Source organism: Oncorhynchus keta, chromosome 29 (assembly GCF_023373465.1).
Source record: "Oncorhynchus keta strain PuntledgeMale-10-30-2019 chromosome 29, Oket_V2, whole genome shotgun sequence".
Classification (NCBI taxonomy): Eukaryota; Metazoa; Chordata; class Actinopteri; order Salmoniformes; family Salmonidae; genus Oncorhynchus; species Oncorhynchus keta.
In genome coordinates, this window is record NC_068449.1 from 15,847,514 (window position 1) to 15,863,252 (window position 15,739).

Sequence of the window (15,739 nt, forward strand, 5' to 3'; positions counted from 1 at the left end):
ACTGCCAAAGTCCTGAAGAGCCTGGCAGCCCCAGCCCTAGCTAGCTCAAAAAATGATAGTGACTTGGACTGCCAATGGGTTGGGGGGGCTGGCTGTGCTGGACGTTCCCAGCATGGGAGAGAGAGAAGTGGCATAGCTCAGCTGTCAGGAGTGGAGAGGGGAGAGAGGGACCCAGCCAGGCAGCCAGCCTCCAAACCAAACGGCTTCAGCTGCTAACAGCTCCTAGTGACGGCGGCATAGTAGTTAAATATAGACCCATGCTTTAGCCTCCGTCTCCACACTGAAAGACTGGGGACAAAGGAGGAGTAAATGAAAAGACCTGGACGTGTGACAAAGGACATCACACTGCTGCACCTCTCTCTCCCCGCTGAGCAACGGCTCCTTTCAAACACAGACAGAGTGGGAGTGGGAACAGAACTGTGCCTCCATGATTGCCTGTCTCCCTCCTCCGCCAAGGCTTTCTATCCTTTATTTGGTCTTTCTCACCCTCACTCCTTTGCATTCTCTTTCTGTCACAAACACTCTCCCACTGACTCCAAAAAGAGTGTATATCTTTGGCTGACTTACAGAGAAAGAAGAGAGAGAGAGAGAGAGAGAGAGAGCGTGAGAGAGGGAAGTAGGGAGAGTGGATAAGCGAGTAGAGAGAGAGCGAGAGAGAGAGAGAGAGGACTAGATCCAGCTCTCGTTGCTGTAGCATTTCCTTCTTGACCTGGAATCCTAGAGGAGAAGTGAGAGAGCAGAGCTTGTCCATGGTGATGGCATTCATTCTGTAGCAGGGCAGCTGAACAGGAGTAGCATTAAGAAGAGGTCTTCAGAGGACATTCACATACAGAAGGGCAGACTGAGTCACTCCTGTAGGATTACCTTAAGCACAACTCCAAACCTAACCCTGGGGACCAGAAAGAACAGGTAAGAAAGTACAGCTTACTGTCTTCTTCACAGTGTGCCTCAGTGAAAGCATGCTTCTCTCATCTCTACTCAGTGTGGGAAGTTAAACCATGTCCCCATGTCGTGGCAGGAGATAAACCTATCAGCTGAAATGCTCTAGTATCATGAGTTTGAAAGGCTGAGAGAGCTATTACTGTTGCTGGATTTTGTCAGTGCTGTTCTGCACAGATATACTGTAGGTTACAGAATACTGTGTGAAGGAACACTATTTTAATGGACTCTGTCTGCCTGCTTTGTGCAGTATGAATGGGTTAAAATCCATGCTGTCCACATACATTAAAACACATTGAGTTGATGACATGTTTTAAGAGAGTTTAGGTCTTTTGACTGTTCTCAGGAGGTAGAATGGTCATTAGGAGTTAGACACTGGCACTGAGACAGCACACATGGGAAAGAGAAAGTCATGAATCTAATGTACCATATAAATCACTACTTATTCCTCTGTCATTGTTATATAAAAGCAGTGTGAGAACCCCTTCTAGTGTTATACTAGCAAGGAAAGCCTTGTGAGGACTTAGAGCTGACAGCGTAATCCAGACAAATAACGTTCTCCTGAGATATTTAGGCTGGGAGATAAGGAATAACTAATCCAGATTCCTCCGTTAACATTGGGAATGGATCGTCTCCTCGAACCTTGTCCGGGGGTTCAACTTGTTGTGAAACAGCATCATTTCTACGTGGTTATTCATTCCTTTTAATTATGTAAAATTATTTTATTTATCACCAGGACATCAATCATATAAAATGCATGTATATTAGGTTCTCATAAGAACTAATCCATTTGTCAAGACATACATCACACTATCTTGCTGAGCCAAATGAAATGTGCAACATATCTCTCTTTTATAGGAATTGCAAGAAAAGGGTTCCAAAAGGGTTCTTCGACTGTCCATATAGAATAACCCTTTTTGGTTCCAGGCAGAATCCTTTGAGTTCCATGTAGCACCTTCTGCGGAAAGGGTTCCACATGGAACCCCCTAAAAGTTCTACTTGGAACCAAACGGGTTATACCTGGAACCTAGAAAGGTTAATCTAAGGGTTCTCCTAACTAGGTCCTAGATAGCACCTTTTTTTCTTCAAGTGTTCAGGCATACTTTAAGTTAACCGTCATCCATCTCCTCAGCACCGATCTGTCTCTGTATTGCTCCTAATGCAGACCAGCTCTGGAAGAGAGAGGAGAGCTAACTGTTCACACTCCAGCTGATGTGGTCCCCTAACACTTAATAATATCATGGTAGATAGAGGGAGGAGGGGAGAGAGATCTGTCATTAATATTTCTGGCACTTTGTCCAGGTCAGGGATGAGGAGATCCTTTCCTAATGTTAGTTTGAGTGGTTTACTTTACACTTGAGTTCGCCTCAAATCACCATTGTCACTACATTATTATGATCTTGCATCACTTACTTCTGATCAGTGAGATGATAAGGACATGGCTAACTTATGAGGTAATGTAGCTCTTTCAGCAGTGGTAGATTGGGAAAGAGATACCACTCCACTGTGGTGTTTATCGACCAGGCGTTTCCATTGACAACAGACTGTAGCACAATCGTCAGTGGACAGCCAGTTCTTAATTGTATTTTTTATAGCCTGCATAGCGATTCTGGTAGGATGTAGGCTACATCATACGCTTGGCTTGGAAATGTCTACAACATTGGACAGAAGTATTCATTGCTGTAGTTAGAGAGGGAGCAAGCGTATATGGTAAGGGTGATTGTATCTGCCTGGCATGTGTCCACTGTCCAGTGCACTGCCATCAGCACTCTCTGGAATGATCTGGTAACAGGTCTGCTTCACGTGGTCAACTCATCGCTCTTGGGAGTGGGCCAGACTGTATCCTGCAGTGTGTTGTGGGAGTGGGAGAGGTTGGAGGAGTGACCCTGGCTCTGTCCCTTGTTGAGGCCAGACAGAGGGAGCTGGTCTGGGGCTGGTCACTATACTCCCAGTGGTCACTGTGGTGCAGCCTTCAGACCTGCTGGTGAGATTCGGCAACAGCTGTCCCTGGCACGTGTCACCCCCATTACTATGACACTAAGCCATGAATGTAGAGAATCTGTTCCAGACCTTTAGGTTTTACATAGAATAATGCTTCTTACATTTCCATGTTATGAAGTGTAAAGGAAAACCACAGTGCTTCATCAGCATACATTGAATGACCACGCAGCTGGTGGGCTTTGCTCTCTTATTAAGTTCATAGTAAACCATCTTGACATTCTCCAAATCTTGTGACGAGAGAAGTCCTCTCCTTCAATGTGATATCTTAAAGGAATCTTTTGAATCCTATTACTTCTGTATGTCACAGATGTATCTATATTAATCGTCAGTAGCTTGGGATAGTGATGCTATTCATTGCAAATGGTTCTGGCCCCATTCTTACTGACCTTCGCCCTATCTTCTCGCTAGAAAAAGCAGTCATTCCGAGAGCTTCTTGCTGAACTTTTGAAAGGTTCAGGTAGGGAGACTTTGCATTCCCTGAAGTGAGTCTTATTGTAGCAATTGTAGTAATACGTGATCTCAAATCAACCAGGCTGCGCCTCGCTTCCTCTCTTCCTCCCAGTCAGTGGGGGAGTGACATCATGATAGACTGCTGGAGACTTCCATTTTTTCACGTCATTTATTTGGACGGTTTTGAACATATTTGCTGACCGATCCATGATTCAGAAAGCTGCCTTATCGCTCTGGGATCTCAGCGTCTGTACTGGCTGACTGTTGGAGCTCTTTTTATCAAATGTTTATTTAACCTTTATTTAACTAGGCAACTCTTGAGTTGGACAGACGATTCAAGTTAGGCTAAATGTGTATAACTTTTTTCAGCAGTGTGAAAGGGTCCTGTAATGTCATGTGATGTCAGTGGAACATACATGGACAGAGCACAGCAGACCATTGACATTTTATGGAATTATGGCCTAGTAAGGGGCGCAACTTTGGTTTTCGAAGTGGGGGGGATATAATATATATATACACTCCAAACAGCCTACCCGACCACTCGGAGGCGTCCGCATGGTCCTACAGCACACTGTTACCTCGTTTTATATCACATCCCAATGATAAAACTGGAGGGGACAAAAATGCCATTTCAGAATGTGGGTGTGTTCACATGTATGTGAGTGTGCTTCACCCATGTGTAATTTGCAGCCTCTATATGGTCTTTATGCAACATTCTGAACATGCCTTGTGCCCCACCCCCTTAGAATCTCCTTTTAAACATGATATCCAATCACGTCATGTTACTCAAGGAATTTGGTGCTTGATTTGTTGGTGTCCATTTACAGATTCTGTAAGCCTACTCCATGCTGCTCCCTCAATAGATCAAGTGAATTGGGTTGCTACCCAGCACAGTAGAGTTGTGAATATCATATCTGTTGGCTCTTGAAGACATACAAGCTTCGTTCAGAGCAAATGGAGATAAATGTACACAGGTACGATCTTCATTTTATCACCGTGATTCAGGAGAACTTGCAATGCAGGAAATGTAAAACGTGTAGTGTAGGAGGTTTAAAAGGGCTTCTGTAATTTCCACTTTGAAATGTCAGACTTGACTTTCCCTTACGAAAAATGTATCAACCCCTACAAAAATGGCCATCAATTATAATCCACATTTCCTGTTGCTGCAGGATTATTTTCCTGCTGTAGCAAACTGGCTCAAATGAAGATCCTACATCTGTATGTGAATTGCATTGCCTTTGATAGGCCTACAGTGTACAGTATTAGGGCCGACTAGCTGCACCATCTTCATCTACTGAAGGTCCCTGTACAACTTCTGACCCTCATGTACAGATGAAGTCGGAAGTTTACATACACCTTAGCCAACTACATTTAAACTCAGTTTTTCACAATTCCTGACATTTAATCCTAGTAAAAATTCCCTGTCTAAGGTCAGTTAAGATCACCCCTTTATTTTAAGAATGTGAAATGTCAGAATAATAGTAGAGAGTGATTTATTTCATCTTTTATTTCTTTCATCACATTCCCAGTGGGTCAGAAGTTTACATACACGCAATTAGTATTCGGTAGCATTGCCGTTAAATAATTAACTTGGGTCAAACGTTTCGGGTAGCCTTCCACAAGCTTCCCACAATAAGTTGGGTGAATTTTGGCCCATTCATCCTGACAGAGCTGGTGTAACTGAGTCAGGTTTGTAGGCCTCCTTGCTCGCACACACTTTTTCAGTTCTGCCAACAAATTTCTATGGGATTGAGGTCAGGGCTTTGTGATGGCCACTCCAATAACTTGACTTTGTTGTCCTTTGCCACAACTTTGGAAGTATGCTTGGAGTCATTGTCCATTTGGAAGACCCATTTGCAACCCAGCTTTACATTCCTGACTGATGTCTTGAGATGTTGCTTCAATATAGCCACATAATTTTCCTCATGATGCCATCTAGCCTCCCCCTTTTTCCTCCAAGCATAACGATGGTCATTATGGCCAAACAGTTATATTTTTGTTTCATCAGACCAGAGGACATTTCTCCAAAAAGTACAATCTTTGTCCCCATGTGCAGTTGCAAACCATAGTCGGGCTTTTTTATGGCGGTTTTGGAGCAGTGGCTTCTTCCTTGCTGAGCGGCCTTTCAGGTTATGTCGATATAGGACTCATTTTACTGTGGATATCGATACTTTTGTACCTGTTTCCTCCAGAATCTTCACATGGTCCGTTGCTGTTGTTCTAGGATTGATTTGCCCTTTTCACACCAAAGTGTGTTCATCTCTAGGAGACAGAACGCATCTTCTTCCTGAGCGGTATGACGGCTGCGTGGTCCCATGGTGTTTATACTTGCATACTATTGTTTGTACAGATGAACGTGGTACCTTCAAGCGTTTGGAAATTGCTCCCAAGGATGAACCAGACTTGTGGAGGTCTACAATTTATTTTTGGAGGTTTTGTCTGATTTCTTTTGATTTTCCAATGGTGTCAAGCAAAGAGGCACTGAGTTTGAAGGTAAGCCTTGAAATACATCCACAGGTACATCTCCAATTGACTCAAATGAAAAAAAAATGGAAAAAGGATTTATGTCATGCATAAATTAGATGTCCTAACCGACTTTCCAAAACTATAGTTTGTTAACAAGAAATTTGTGGAGTGGTTGAAAAATGAGGTTTTAATGACTCCAACCTAAGTGTATGTAAACTAGTTTTAATGACTCCAACCTAAGTGTATGTAAACTAGTTTTAATGACTCCAACCTAAGTGTATGTAAACTAGTTTTAATGACTCCAACCTAAGTGTATGTAAACTAGTTTTAATGACTCCAACCTAAGTGTATGTAAACTAGTTTTAATGACTCCAACCTAAGTGTATGTAAACTAGTTTTAATGACTCCAACCTAAGTGTATGTAAACTAGTTTTAATGACTCCAACCTAAGTGTATGTAAACTAGTTTTAATGACTCCAACCTAAGTGTATGTAAACTTCCGACTTCAACTGTATGTGTCTTCCTTCTGTCTTACATGACACTGTTGGGACACCGTGGCCCTGGTGTTAAAATGACCTGTTTTTGCTCATGGTGGAAACTCATTGAACCTCATCTGCAATCAGAAGACTGTGTATGTAATGTGGTGATGAAGAGGATACAACGAGTAGAAACCTTGTAGGGAAAGTAATATTCTGCCCTAGCAGGATGACATGTCAGGTGTAAGAAATTTTGATGCAGAGTATAAATAGAAGTAGGCCAGATCACTAGACAAACTGTACCGTTGCCAATATACATATACAGTAACCAACAGAACTGGGACCATGTCGGCAGTGACCATGTCATCTAGTATTTAGAAAGTTAAACAAAGTATTATGAAATTCCAAGTGAAATAAGAATATATTGTAAACATAAATTCCATGTGTAATTTAGTGATATAATACCAATCAACAAGAAATATGTATACTGTAAGTGTGTTCAGCTGTCTCAACCGACAAAAGACTTCATCACTCTTGAGTTGAACTAAATTTGCCTCTGAAACACGTCTGTTATGTAATATTTGACCCTGAAAGGTCAGTGTTTGTCTGCAGAGGAATGTGTCTGCAGAAAGCTGAGACATACCAGTCTGTAGCAGTACATGGGAAACAGGGACTTGTAAAAACAGTAATACTAAAATTTGAATCAGGACAATTTCTCTAACAGTTTTGAGTCAAGGTGGATTGAAACATCAGTTTATTGAAATTCTGATATTTTCAGTCATGTTTTCCTTGTTAAGATGGAAGAGCCATTGGACCCCACAGTAGTTGATCAGGTCTGCAGGCGTGGTGCGTTGCCAAACTCCTTCATGCTGAGGCACAGTTCCCAGCCCATATTTAGTCACGTTGGGTTCATAGCGTGGCTACCCAATGGGCATGGACGTCAGTTCAACGTCTATTTTTGATTTACATTTGTGGTGTTTTCAACTAAGGTCAATTCAATGTGAAATCAACCAAAAATATTACCATGACATTGGATTTAGGTTAAAAGTTGGTTGCAAATCCAATGAGTTGTCCACGTTGATTCGACGTCATCACATTGAAATGACGTGGAAACAACACGTTGATTCAACTAGTTTTTTCCCAGTGAGTATATCAAACTCCCCCAATCAAACAATACTTTTTTCCAAAGAGTTCGGAGGGCCCCTGGAATCCCGACAACTGCTGTCACTTGTGTCTCAGGGAGCAGGAGCTATCTATCAACTAAGGCTGACATCACAGGCCAAATCAGGACCATGTAGCCATGCAGTCTGGGAGGGACCTCTGGAGGAGCACTGGAAGAGGAGGTACAGATCTCACACAAACAACAACAACAACAACTCTATATCTGGGAAAGAGTTCACATCCACTGGCTAAATCAGGTCCTCCAACACAGTTTGTTTATTTTCACAGTATGTCCACATACCTTGTAGTTGAATTTGGATTGTATGTAGGTGGTGTAGCTGTAGCCAAATATTGTTGCTTTTCCTTGATCATTTGATCAGTATGTTGTACCCCAACCTAAAGCTGCTGGACTCCCTTTCAGTGAAAGGCATCTGTTTACTTGCTGATCACAGCTAAAGTGATAGGGCTCCTTTTTCTCCAGCATGGACCAGGAGAACGTGTGTTGGGGTCGGAGACCCTATAAATACCCTGAGTGACAGCTGGCCATGACCGCCAGGGTCTAGCCTGGCTATGTGGGAGTAGACATGGGACCCAACCTTACTTTAGTCCCATGCCTTCACAGATCATTAGGCCCTGGCCTTCTCATCAGAGGGAACTTGGGCGTTTGATGCAGGCAGTCAGACAGTAACATACTACAGATGACTTGGATTCCATGGATTTGTGGGCATGCTGGTCAGGGGTACCCAGTGAGGGCTCATTGTCCATTAGCCAGCTCCCTCCACATTAGGGAAGAAGGGAATGCAACATGCAGGAATGGTATGTGAGGCTCAGAGGCCACGTGGCTTTGGAATCCCCATTTGCCCTCTTAGAATTCACTTCACTCACAACAGTTGCAAACCATTGAGCTGAAACGGAGAGTCATGCTATAGGAATCTGATTGAAATTTAAATAGAAAACACAAAAATTGGAAGGAGTTAAGGGTATAGAGAAGGTTTTGTTATCATTACGCCTTGGTGAAATTGGAGCAATAGATCATTATCCTGAAATGGTCTATTTGAACAGTGTCCAGTCAGCTATCTATCTAACCTCAGTTCCATGTGAATGTTGAGCTTTCATGGCTTAACTCCCAATCAGCTCATTACCCTTGAATCAAAGTAATGCATGTTCCAGCTGATAGCATTACACAATCCATACAGAACTGTGGGAATAAGAATCGGTTTAATTAAACTGTGCTAGAGGAAAAATAAATGAGTTCTTGGAGTTTGGAATCATAGGTGGAAGCCAAAGGAGCCAGAAGTTGTAGCTAAAGTATTTTTCCAAAGTTAAATGGAGGATGAAGCCCAAATTAACTAGGGAGAAGTGATACTGTACTCTACAGAGCTGTTGCATAGTTACATATTGGAAGTGTGCATGTACCTCAATAATAATTGCAAGTTTTACATTGAATGTACTTAGGTTCATGTCCTGACCATGAGTTTAAAACAATATCCAGAGTTTTGTTTTGAAGTGTGTGAGAGAAGTAGGTGCTTTCAAAATATGGTTGTGTCTGATTCCTCTCTGGCCTCTTACAACCTCTCTTAACCCACCTTTTAAACCAGACGAAGACCACATAAACGTGTGGTCATTTGAGAGCCAGTGGATTGGTCACTGTGTTATTCTTATCTCAGTGGTTTACAGTAATACTCAGTAAAGCCTATCGATCCAAACACTGTGGTGAACAGTGGTGTAAAGTGCTTAAGTAAAAATACTTTAAAGTACTACTTAAGTAGTTTTTCTGGGGTATCTGTACTTTACTATTTACAAAACTCCAGTCTCAACGTCAACAGTGAAGAGGCGACTCCAGGATGCTGGCCTTCTAGGCAGTGTTCCTCTGTCCAGTGTCTGTGTTCTTTAGCCGATCTTAATCTTTTATTTTTATTGGCCAGTCTGAGATAGGGACTTTTCTTTGAAACTCTGCCTAGAAGGCCAGCATCCCAGAGTTGCCTCCTCACTGTTGACGTTGGGACTGGTGTTTTGCAGATACTATTTAATGAAGCTGCCAGTTGAGGACTTGTGAGGCATCTGTTTCTCAAACTAGACACTCTAATGTACTTGTCCTCTTGCTCAGTTGTGCACCGGGGCCTCCCACTCCTCTTTCTATTCTGGTTAGAGCCAGTTTGCGCTGTACAGTATTATACGAGATCTTAGGTTTCTTGAACATTTCTTGCATGGAATAGCCTTCATTTCTCGGAATAAGAATAGACTGACGAGTTTCAGAAGAAAGTCTTTGTTTCTAGCCATTTTGAGCTTGTAATCGAACCCACAAATGCTGATGCTCCAGATACTCAAATAGTCTAAAGAAGGCCAGTTTTATTGCTTCTTTAGCACAACAATTTTCAGCTGTGCTAACATAATTGCAAAAGGGTTTTTTTAATGATCAATTAGCCATTTAAAATGAAAAACTTGGATTAGCTAACACAACGTGCCATTGGAATATAATCCTTTGCTGGAGTCAAGTACAGTACAGTACTGTAGATGTTACATCACCAAGGCATAGAGTGTAACCTTGGTACCTCTTTATCCTTGCCTGCACCTGTCCTGGCAGGGCTGAGGAGTGGCATAGCAGTGGGTACTGGGTAGTCTACTGTGCTAGAGAAAATCACTCCAGTTTGACTCAATGTGATGTTATTATACTGTAATGTACTACAGGGCACGGAAAGCAGTCTGAGTAGCCCAATTCACCACTTGAGATGGCTTTTCTTCTCTCTTATTTTGGAAGATCTTTTCTTTCAACCCTTTCTTGCATCTGGACCTTTTTCCAGGAAACATTTGAGATTAGGGTAGATTCGTTTCAGACGCCATTAAGTCATTCTGATCAGTAAGAGCTCTGCAGAGTCAGACAGCTACTAAAGAGGAAGATAAACAAATCCCTTAGGAGTGAGCTGAAAACTCCAGTGAACCGCTGTCAGAACCCTGTATCTCACACATACATACAGTACAGTCAGGCCTGCTTTGCTCCCAGTCTCATAGCTCTCCTAGTGAACATCTTGTTTTCATCGAGGTTAGAATGAGTTACTGTTCTTTATTGATGTTCACAGTCCCAGTGTTGTGCTGTTCTGGCCTATTTGAGCCTCAAACTGATCTCAGAGCAGAGGGAGCGGTGGAGTCGTGTAGGGGAGAGGGAATGTGTGACATAGTTCTGTGAGCTCACTCAGCTCAAGATGGCTCAGAGGATGAGTCAGGGGTCGTGTGACATCACCTGCAAGGATCCGATGCTGGATCCGCCAGCATTGGTGCCGGCTCTGGTGCGGAACAAAGAACCAGCTCATCCCGCGGATCCAGCATTGGTGGCGGCTCTCGTGCTGGACCTTGCCCCCGCCCAGACCGCGGGTCCGGCCATGGAGCCGAGTAGAACGCCATGCCCAGACTGGGCCTCGGCGCAGAGGAGGGCCCCGGCCATGGAGCTGGGTTGAACGCCGCACCTGGACTGGGCACCGGCGCAGAGGAAGGCCGCGGCCTTGGAGCGGGACTTGACGCCGTGCCTGGACTGGACGTCGGCACAGAGGAAGGCTCCTGCCATGGAGCGGGACTGAACGCCGTGCCTGGACCGGAAACCGGCGCAGAGGAAGAATCCGGCCTTGGAGCTAGACTGGACGTTGTGCCTGGATGGGGCACCGGCGCAGGGGAGGGTTCCGGCCTTGGAGCTGGACTGGACAACGTGCATGGACTGGGCACCGGCGCAGAAGAAGGCTCCGGCCATGGAGCAGGACTGGACGCCGTGCCTTGACATCGGTGCAGAGGAAGGCTCCGGCCTTAGAGCGGGACTGGACGCCATGCTTGGACTGGGCACCGGCGCAGAGGAAGGCTCCGGCCTTGGAGCGGGGCTGGACGCCGTGCCTGGACTGGGCACCGGCACAGAGGAAGGCTCCGGCCTTGGAGTGGGACTGGACACCGTGCCTGGACTGGGCATCGGTGCAGAGGAAGGCTCCTGCCCTGGAGTGGACCATTGCAGGAGGTTCCGGACTGTGGACCGTCGCAGCAGGTTCTGGACTGTGGACCGTCGTAGGAGGTTCCGGACTGTGATGTCATACTGTACCAGAACAGAATCACAGAGAGAACACTTGTTCACAGTAAGGGGACTGTAGTTGTTCCATTAATCACAACTCCTTCAGGTGACTTTAGTTGTTCCATTAATCACAACTCCTTCAAAGGACTGTAGTTGCTCCATTATTCACAACTCCTTCAGGGGACTAGTTGTTCCATTAATCACAACTCCTTCAAGGGACTGTAGTTGTTCCATTAATCACAACTCCTTCAAGGGACTAGTTGTTTCATTAATCACAACTCCTTCAGGGGACTAGTTGTTCCATTAATCACAACTCCTTCATGGGACTAGTTGTTTCATTAATCACAACTCCTTCAAGGGACTGTAGTTGTTCCATTAATCACAACTCCTTCAAGGGTCTATAGTTGTTCCATTAATCACAACTCCTTCAGGGAACTAGTTGTTCCAGTAATCACAACTCCTTCAGGGAACTAGTTGTTCCATTAATCACAACTCCTTCAAGGGACTGTAGTTGTTCCATTAATCACAACTCCTTCAAGGGACTATAGTTGTTCCATTAATCACAACTCCTTCAGGGAACTAGTTGTTCCATTAATCACAACTCCTTCAAGGGACTATGGTTGTTCCATTAATCACAACTCCTTCAGGGAACTAGTTGTTCCATTAATCACAACTCCTTCAGGTGAATGTAGTTGTTCCATTAATCACAACTCCTTCAAGGGTCTATAGTTGTTCCATTAATCACAACTCCTTCAGGGAACTAGTTGTTCCAGTAATCACAACTCCTTCAGGGAACTAGTTGTTCCATTAATCACAAGTCCTTCAAGGGACTGTAGTTGTTCCATTAATCACAACTCCTTCAAGGGACTATAGTTGTTCCATTAATCACAACTCCTTCAGGAAACTAGTTGTTCCATTAATCACAACTCCTTCAAGGGACTATAGTTGTTCCATTAATCACAACTCCTTCAGGGAACTAGTTGTTCCATTAATCACAACTCCTTCAGGTGAATGTAGTTGTTCCATTAATCACAACTCCTTCAAGGGTCTATAGTTGTTCCATTAATCACAACTCCTTCGGGGAACTAGTTGTTCCATTAATCACAACTCCTTCAAGGGACTATAGTTGTTCCATTAATCACAACTCCTTCAGGGAACTAGTTGTTCCATTAATCACAACTCCTTCAAGGGTCTATAGTTGTTCCATTAATCACAACTCCTTCAGGGAACTAGTTGTTCCATTAATCACAACTCCTTCAGGTGACTGTAGTTGTTCCATTAATCACAACTCCTTCAAGGGTCTATAGTCGTTCCATTAAATCACAACTCCTTCAAGGGAATGAAGTTGTTCCATTAATCACAACTCTTTCAGGGAGGAGGAGAGATGCTCTAAGATCAAAGCTCTATGAAGTTTAACACATACAGTGCATGCACACACACAAAAGATTTAGGCTGTTCCACTGGATGTCATAAGGTGAATGCACCAATTTGTAAGTCGCTCTGGATAAGAGCGTCTGCTAAATGACTTAAATGTAAATGTAATGCATTGATGACCTACATTAGCCATACTCAGCAGGTGGAACGAGGTTTGGACCTGGACCCGGAGTGGGGTCAATACGGACCGTGGGTCCCGACCAAAATAAATAAATGTATATACACTGACGACACCAAACAGAGTTAAAAATCCTTCTTTAATATGTCTCCTCCCCTTAATCTACACTGATTGAAGTGACATCAATAAGGGATCATAGCTTTCACCTGGTCAGTGTATGTCATGGAAAGAGCAGGTGTTCTTAATGTTTTGTATACTCAGTGTATTTATATATTTCATATATAATAATAATAAGAAGAAGAATTTGAAGAACTTAGATTTCAATGCAATTTGGTTGAGAGTTGTAATAGTAGAATACACAAAGTACAATTTTGAAATGTAGTAGTGCTTGGTCAGTAGTGCAAAAGCATAAATATCATACACCCCCAAAATGCTAACCTCCCCTGTTATTGTAATGGTGAGGTTAGCATGTCTTGGAGATATGATATTTGCGCATCTGTAACTTTTTCAGATGCACACATAAGACATGGCAAAATGTGTTGAATTGTAGGAAATTAGCTACAAAACTGGAAAATATTAATAAAATATTATAAAATATTATGGGGTGGCATGGATCCCGAGGTAGGGGTTTGTTACTATGCCGATAAAGACAATATCCATCCGGACCTTTGACCGCAGGGAATTTCTGTGGACCTCATACAGTAGTTGAGTACCCCTGACCTACACTGTGTGCAGTGCACTTGACCACAACAGACACAGGATGACTCAACAGTACATGAATGCAATGTAACCTGGTATCCTCTGACCTGGTCTTACTGTATAACATGGTGCATACAGACCATCATAGTTCAAGCCCTGTATCTCTTTTTGAGTTGGATCCCAAATTGTTTACAGATTAGCATGACAAACAAGACAAACACCCAGCTTTGCTGCAAATGTTCCAGCGTCCTCCCATCCAACGTGTCACCACCCAGCATGAGATATTCTGAAAAAGAACAGGACATGTCATAAATACTTGTCACGAACACACACACACACACCACACATATGCACACACACTCTACCACCACATGCACACACTGTCGAGTGATTTTGTATGTAGAATATTTGTCTAAACTCGGATAGAATAGAGAAATGACAGATGCAGGACATGCTGCCTTGGAGCACTCTTATAGTTGACCTCACACCATATAATCTCCTGTCATTGAATATAAGATGGTCAGAAAGGCACAGGAAAGGGATGAGGGAGGATGGGTATGAAGATGCATTTCCAAGGCCATAACACCGACTGTAAGTGATGTGTCCACAGTCTGACTAGTGTCCAGGATGTTTATTTGTATTTTCTCTCTCTGTATCTCTCTCTCGTTCTCTGTCTCAAACACACTCACACTCTCTTTCTCACTTTTCACATGCTTTCAATTGATGTTTGTACAGATTCTATTGACATTAAGTATATTGATTTAGTTGACAATTTCCCTCACTTTTATTCATTGCTGCACAGGTAGAGAGGAGCACAATATTAAAATAGGATTCCCTCTGTTATTTTTCTATGGCCAGATAGAGGATGAGGTCCAAGAGCAGTGGGGTGGAGAGCCCAGCCAATGGGGTACTCGGTGTTCCCCAGGCAACACAAGACATCAACCAGGAAGAGGGTGTAAATCTGCATACACCCATAAAGAGTCTGAAGGTCAAAGTTCAACCAAACATTGAGGAGTTGGTGGAGGAGGTGGTGGTGGTCTCTGACATAGAGAAGTCAACCGAGGACAGCTTAGGTACTAGTGACAAAAGACTGGGAATCATGGACCTTACTAAAAAGGACCTTCTGAGGCTGCTAGGGGTCATGGAAGGTGAGGTTCAGGTGAGTCTGATTCATATTGATAAACTACCATATGATGATATTGTGCATAGCTTAATAGTTAACTGTGGAGTGAACCATTAATCTTGTCTGCTGGGATGATGTTTACTTTCATTATCCACTAGGTGGAACCGATTGCCATACTTTTATTGTAAATATTTTAGTCCAAAATTAGATATATTTTTGTCAATACTACACCTCCCTCTAGTGGCTGATGTTGGTACTAACACACATTACATTACAGAAAACCTGCTCTTACCTTGCCTTGTAAGAGTAGTCCCTTGGTGCACTAAAGGAGATTCTTATAAACAATAACTTGCAAGTTTTTTTTCAAAGCACTAAGAGAGTGTGTTTTTTGTGTGTGTAACCCCCAGGCGAGGGAGGATGTTATCCGTGTGCTGAAGACTGAGAGGACACGTCTGGAAGCTCTGAAGTCCCACTATGGTTCTGCAGCTCCTACCACAGCCCTCCAGGCCCTACAGAGAGACAGCCTTCTCACCAACACACAAACACACATTGACAATGTCTACCAGTGGCCAATGGCTGAGGTTAGTCACCAATAGTACTGACAGATACGTATTACCTTACAAACCAATAATATTGATTGTAGTATTCTTTTTTTCTCTCTTTTTTTAAATACAATTTTATTCGTCATGTACACAGTTTACAACAGGTATAAAAGGTTAATTGAAATGGTTAACCGCTACAGTAGCTCCCTCAACAATTGCAGTACCATGTAATTCATACAGACAAATCTGGATGTCAAATGTTGAACATCATTGGTTTTACACATT

General features: G+C 43.2%; 1 protein-coding gene across 2 annotated transcripts in view; it reads left to right on the forward strand.

Annotated features, from left to right (window-relative positions):
* Positions 1–142: 142 nt before the first annotated feature.
* LOC118362337 (filamin-A-interacting protein 1-like) overlaps positions 143–15,739 on the forward strand; it is a 34,034-nt gene continuing 18,437 nt past the window's right edge. The window contains exons 1-3 of one of the 2 annotated variants that reach the window (XM_035742581.2): positions 143–909; positions 14,648–14,948; positions 15,320–15,493. In XM_035742581.2, coding sequence (XP_035598474.1) covers positions 14,655–14,948; positions 15,320–15,493 — 468 coding nt within the window. In that variant the 5' untranslated portion in view covers positions 143–909; positions 14,648–14,654. Of the gene's footprint in view, positions 910–7,535; positions 7,676–14,647; positions 14,949–15,319; positions 15,494–15,739 lie in introns of those variants that run through there. The other variant, XM_035742582.2, reaches the window with a different exon arrangement.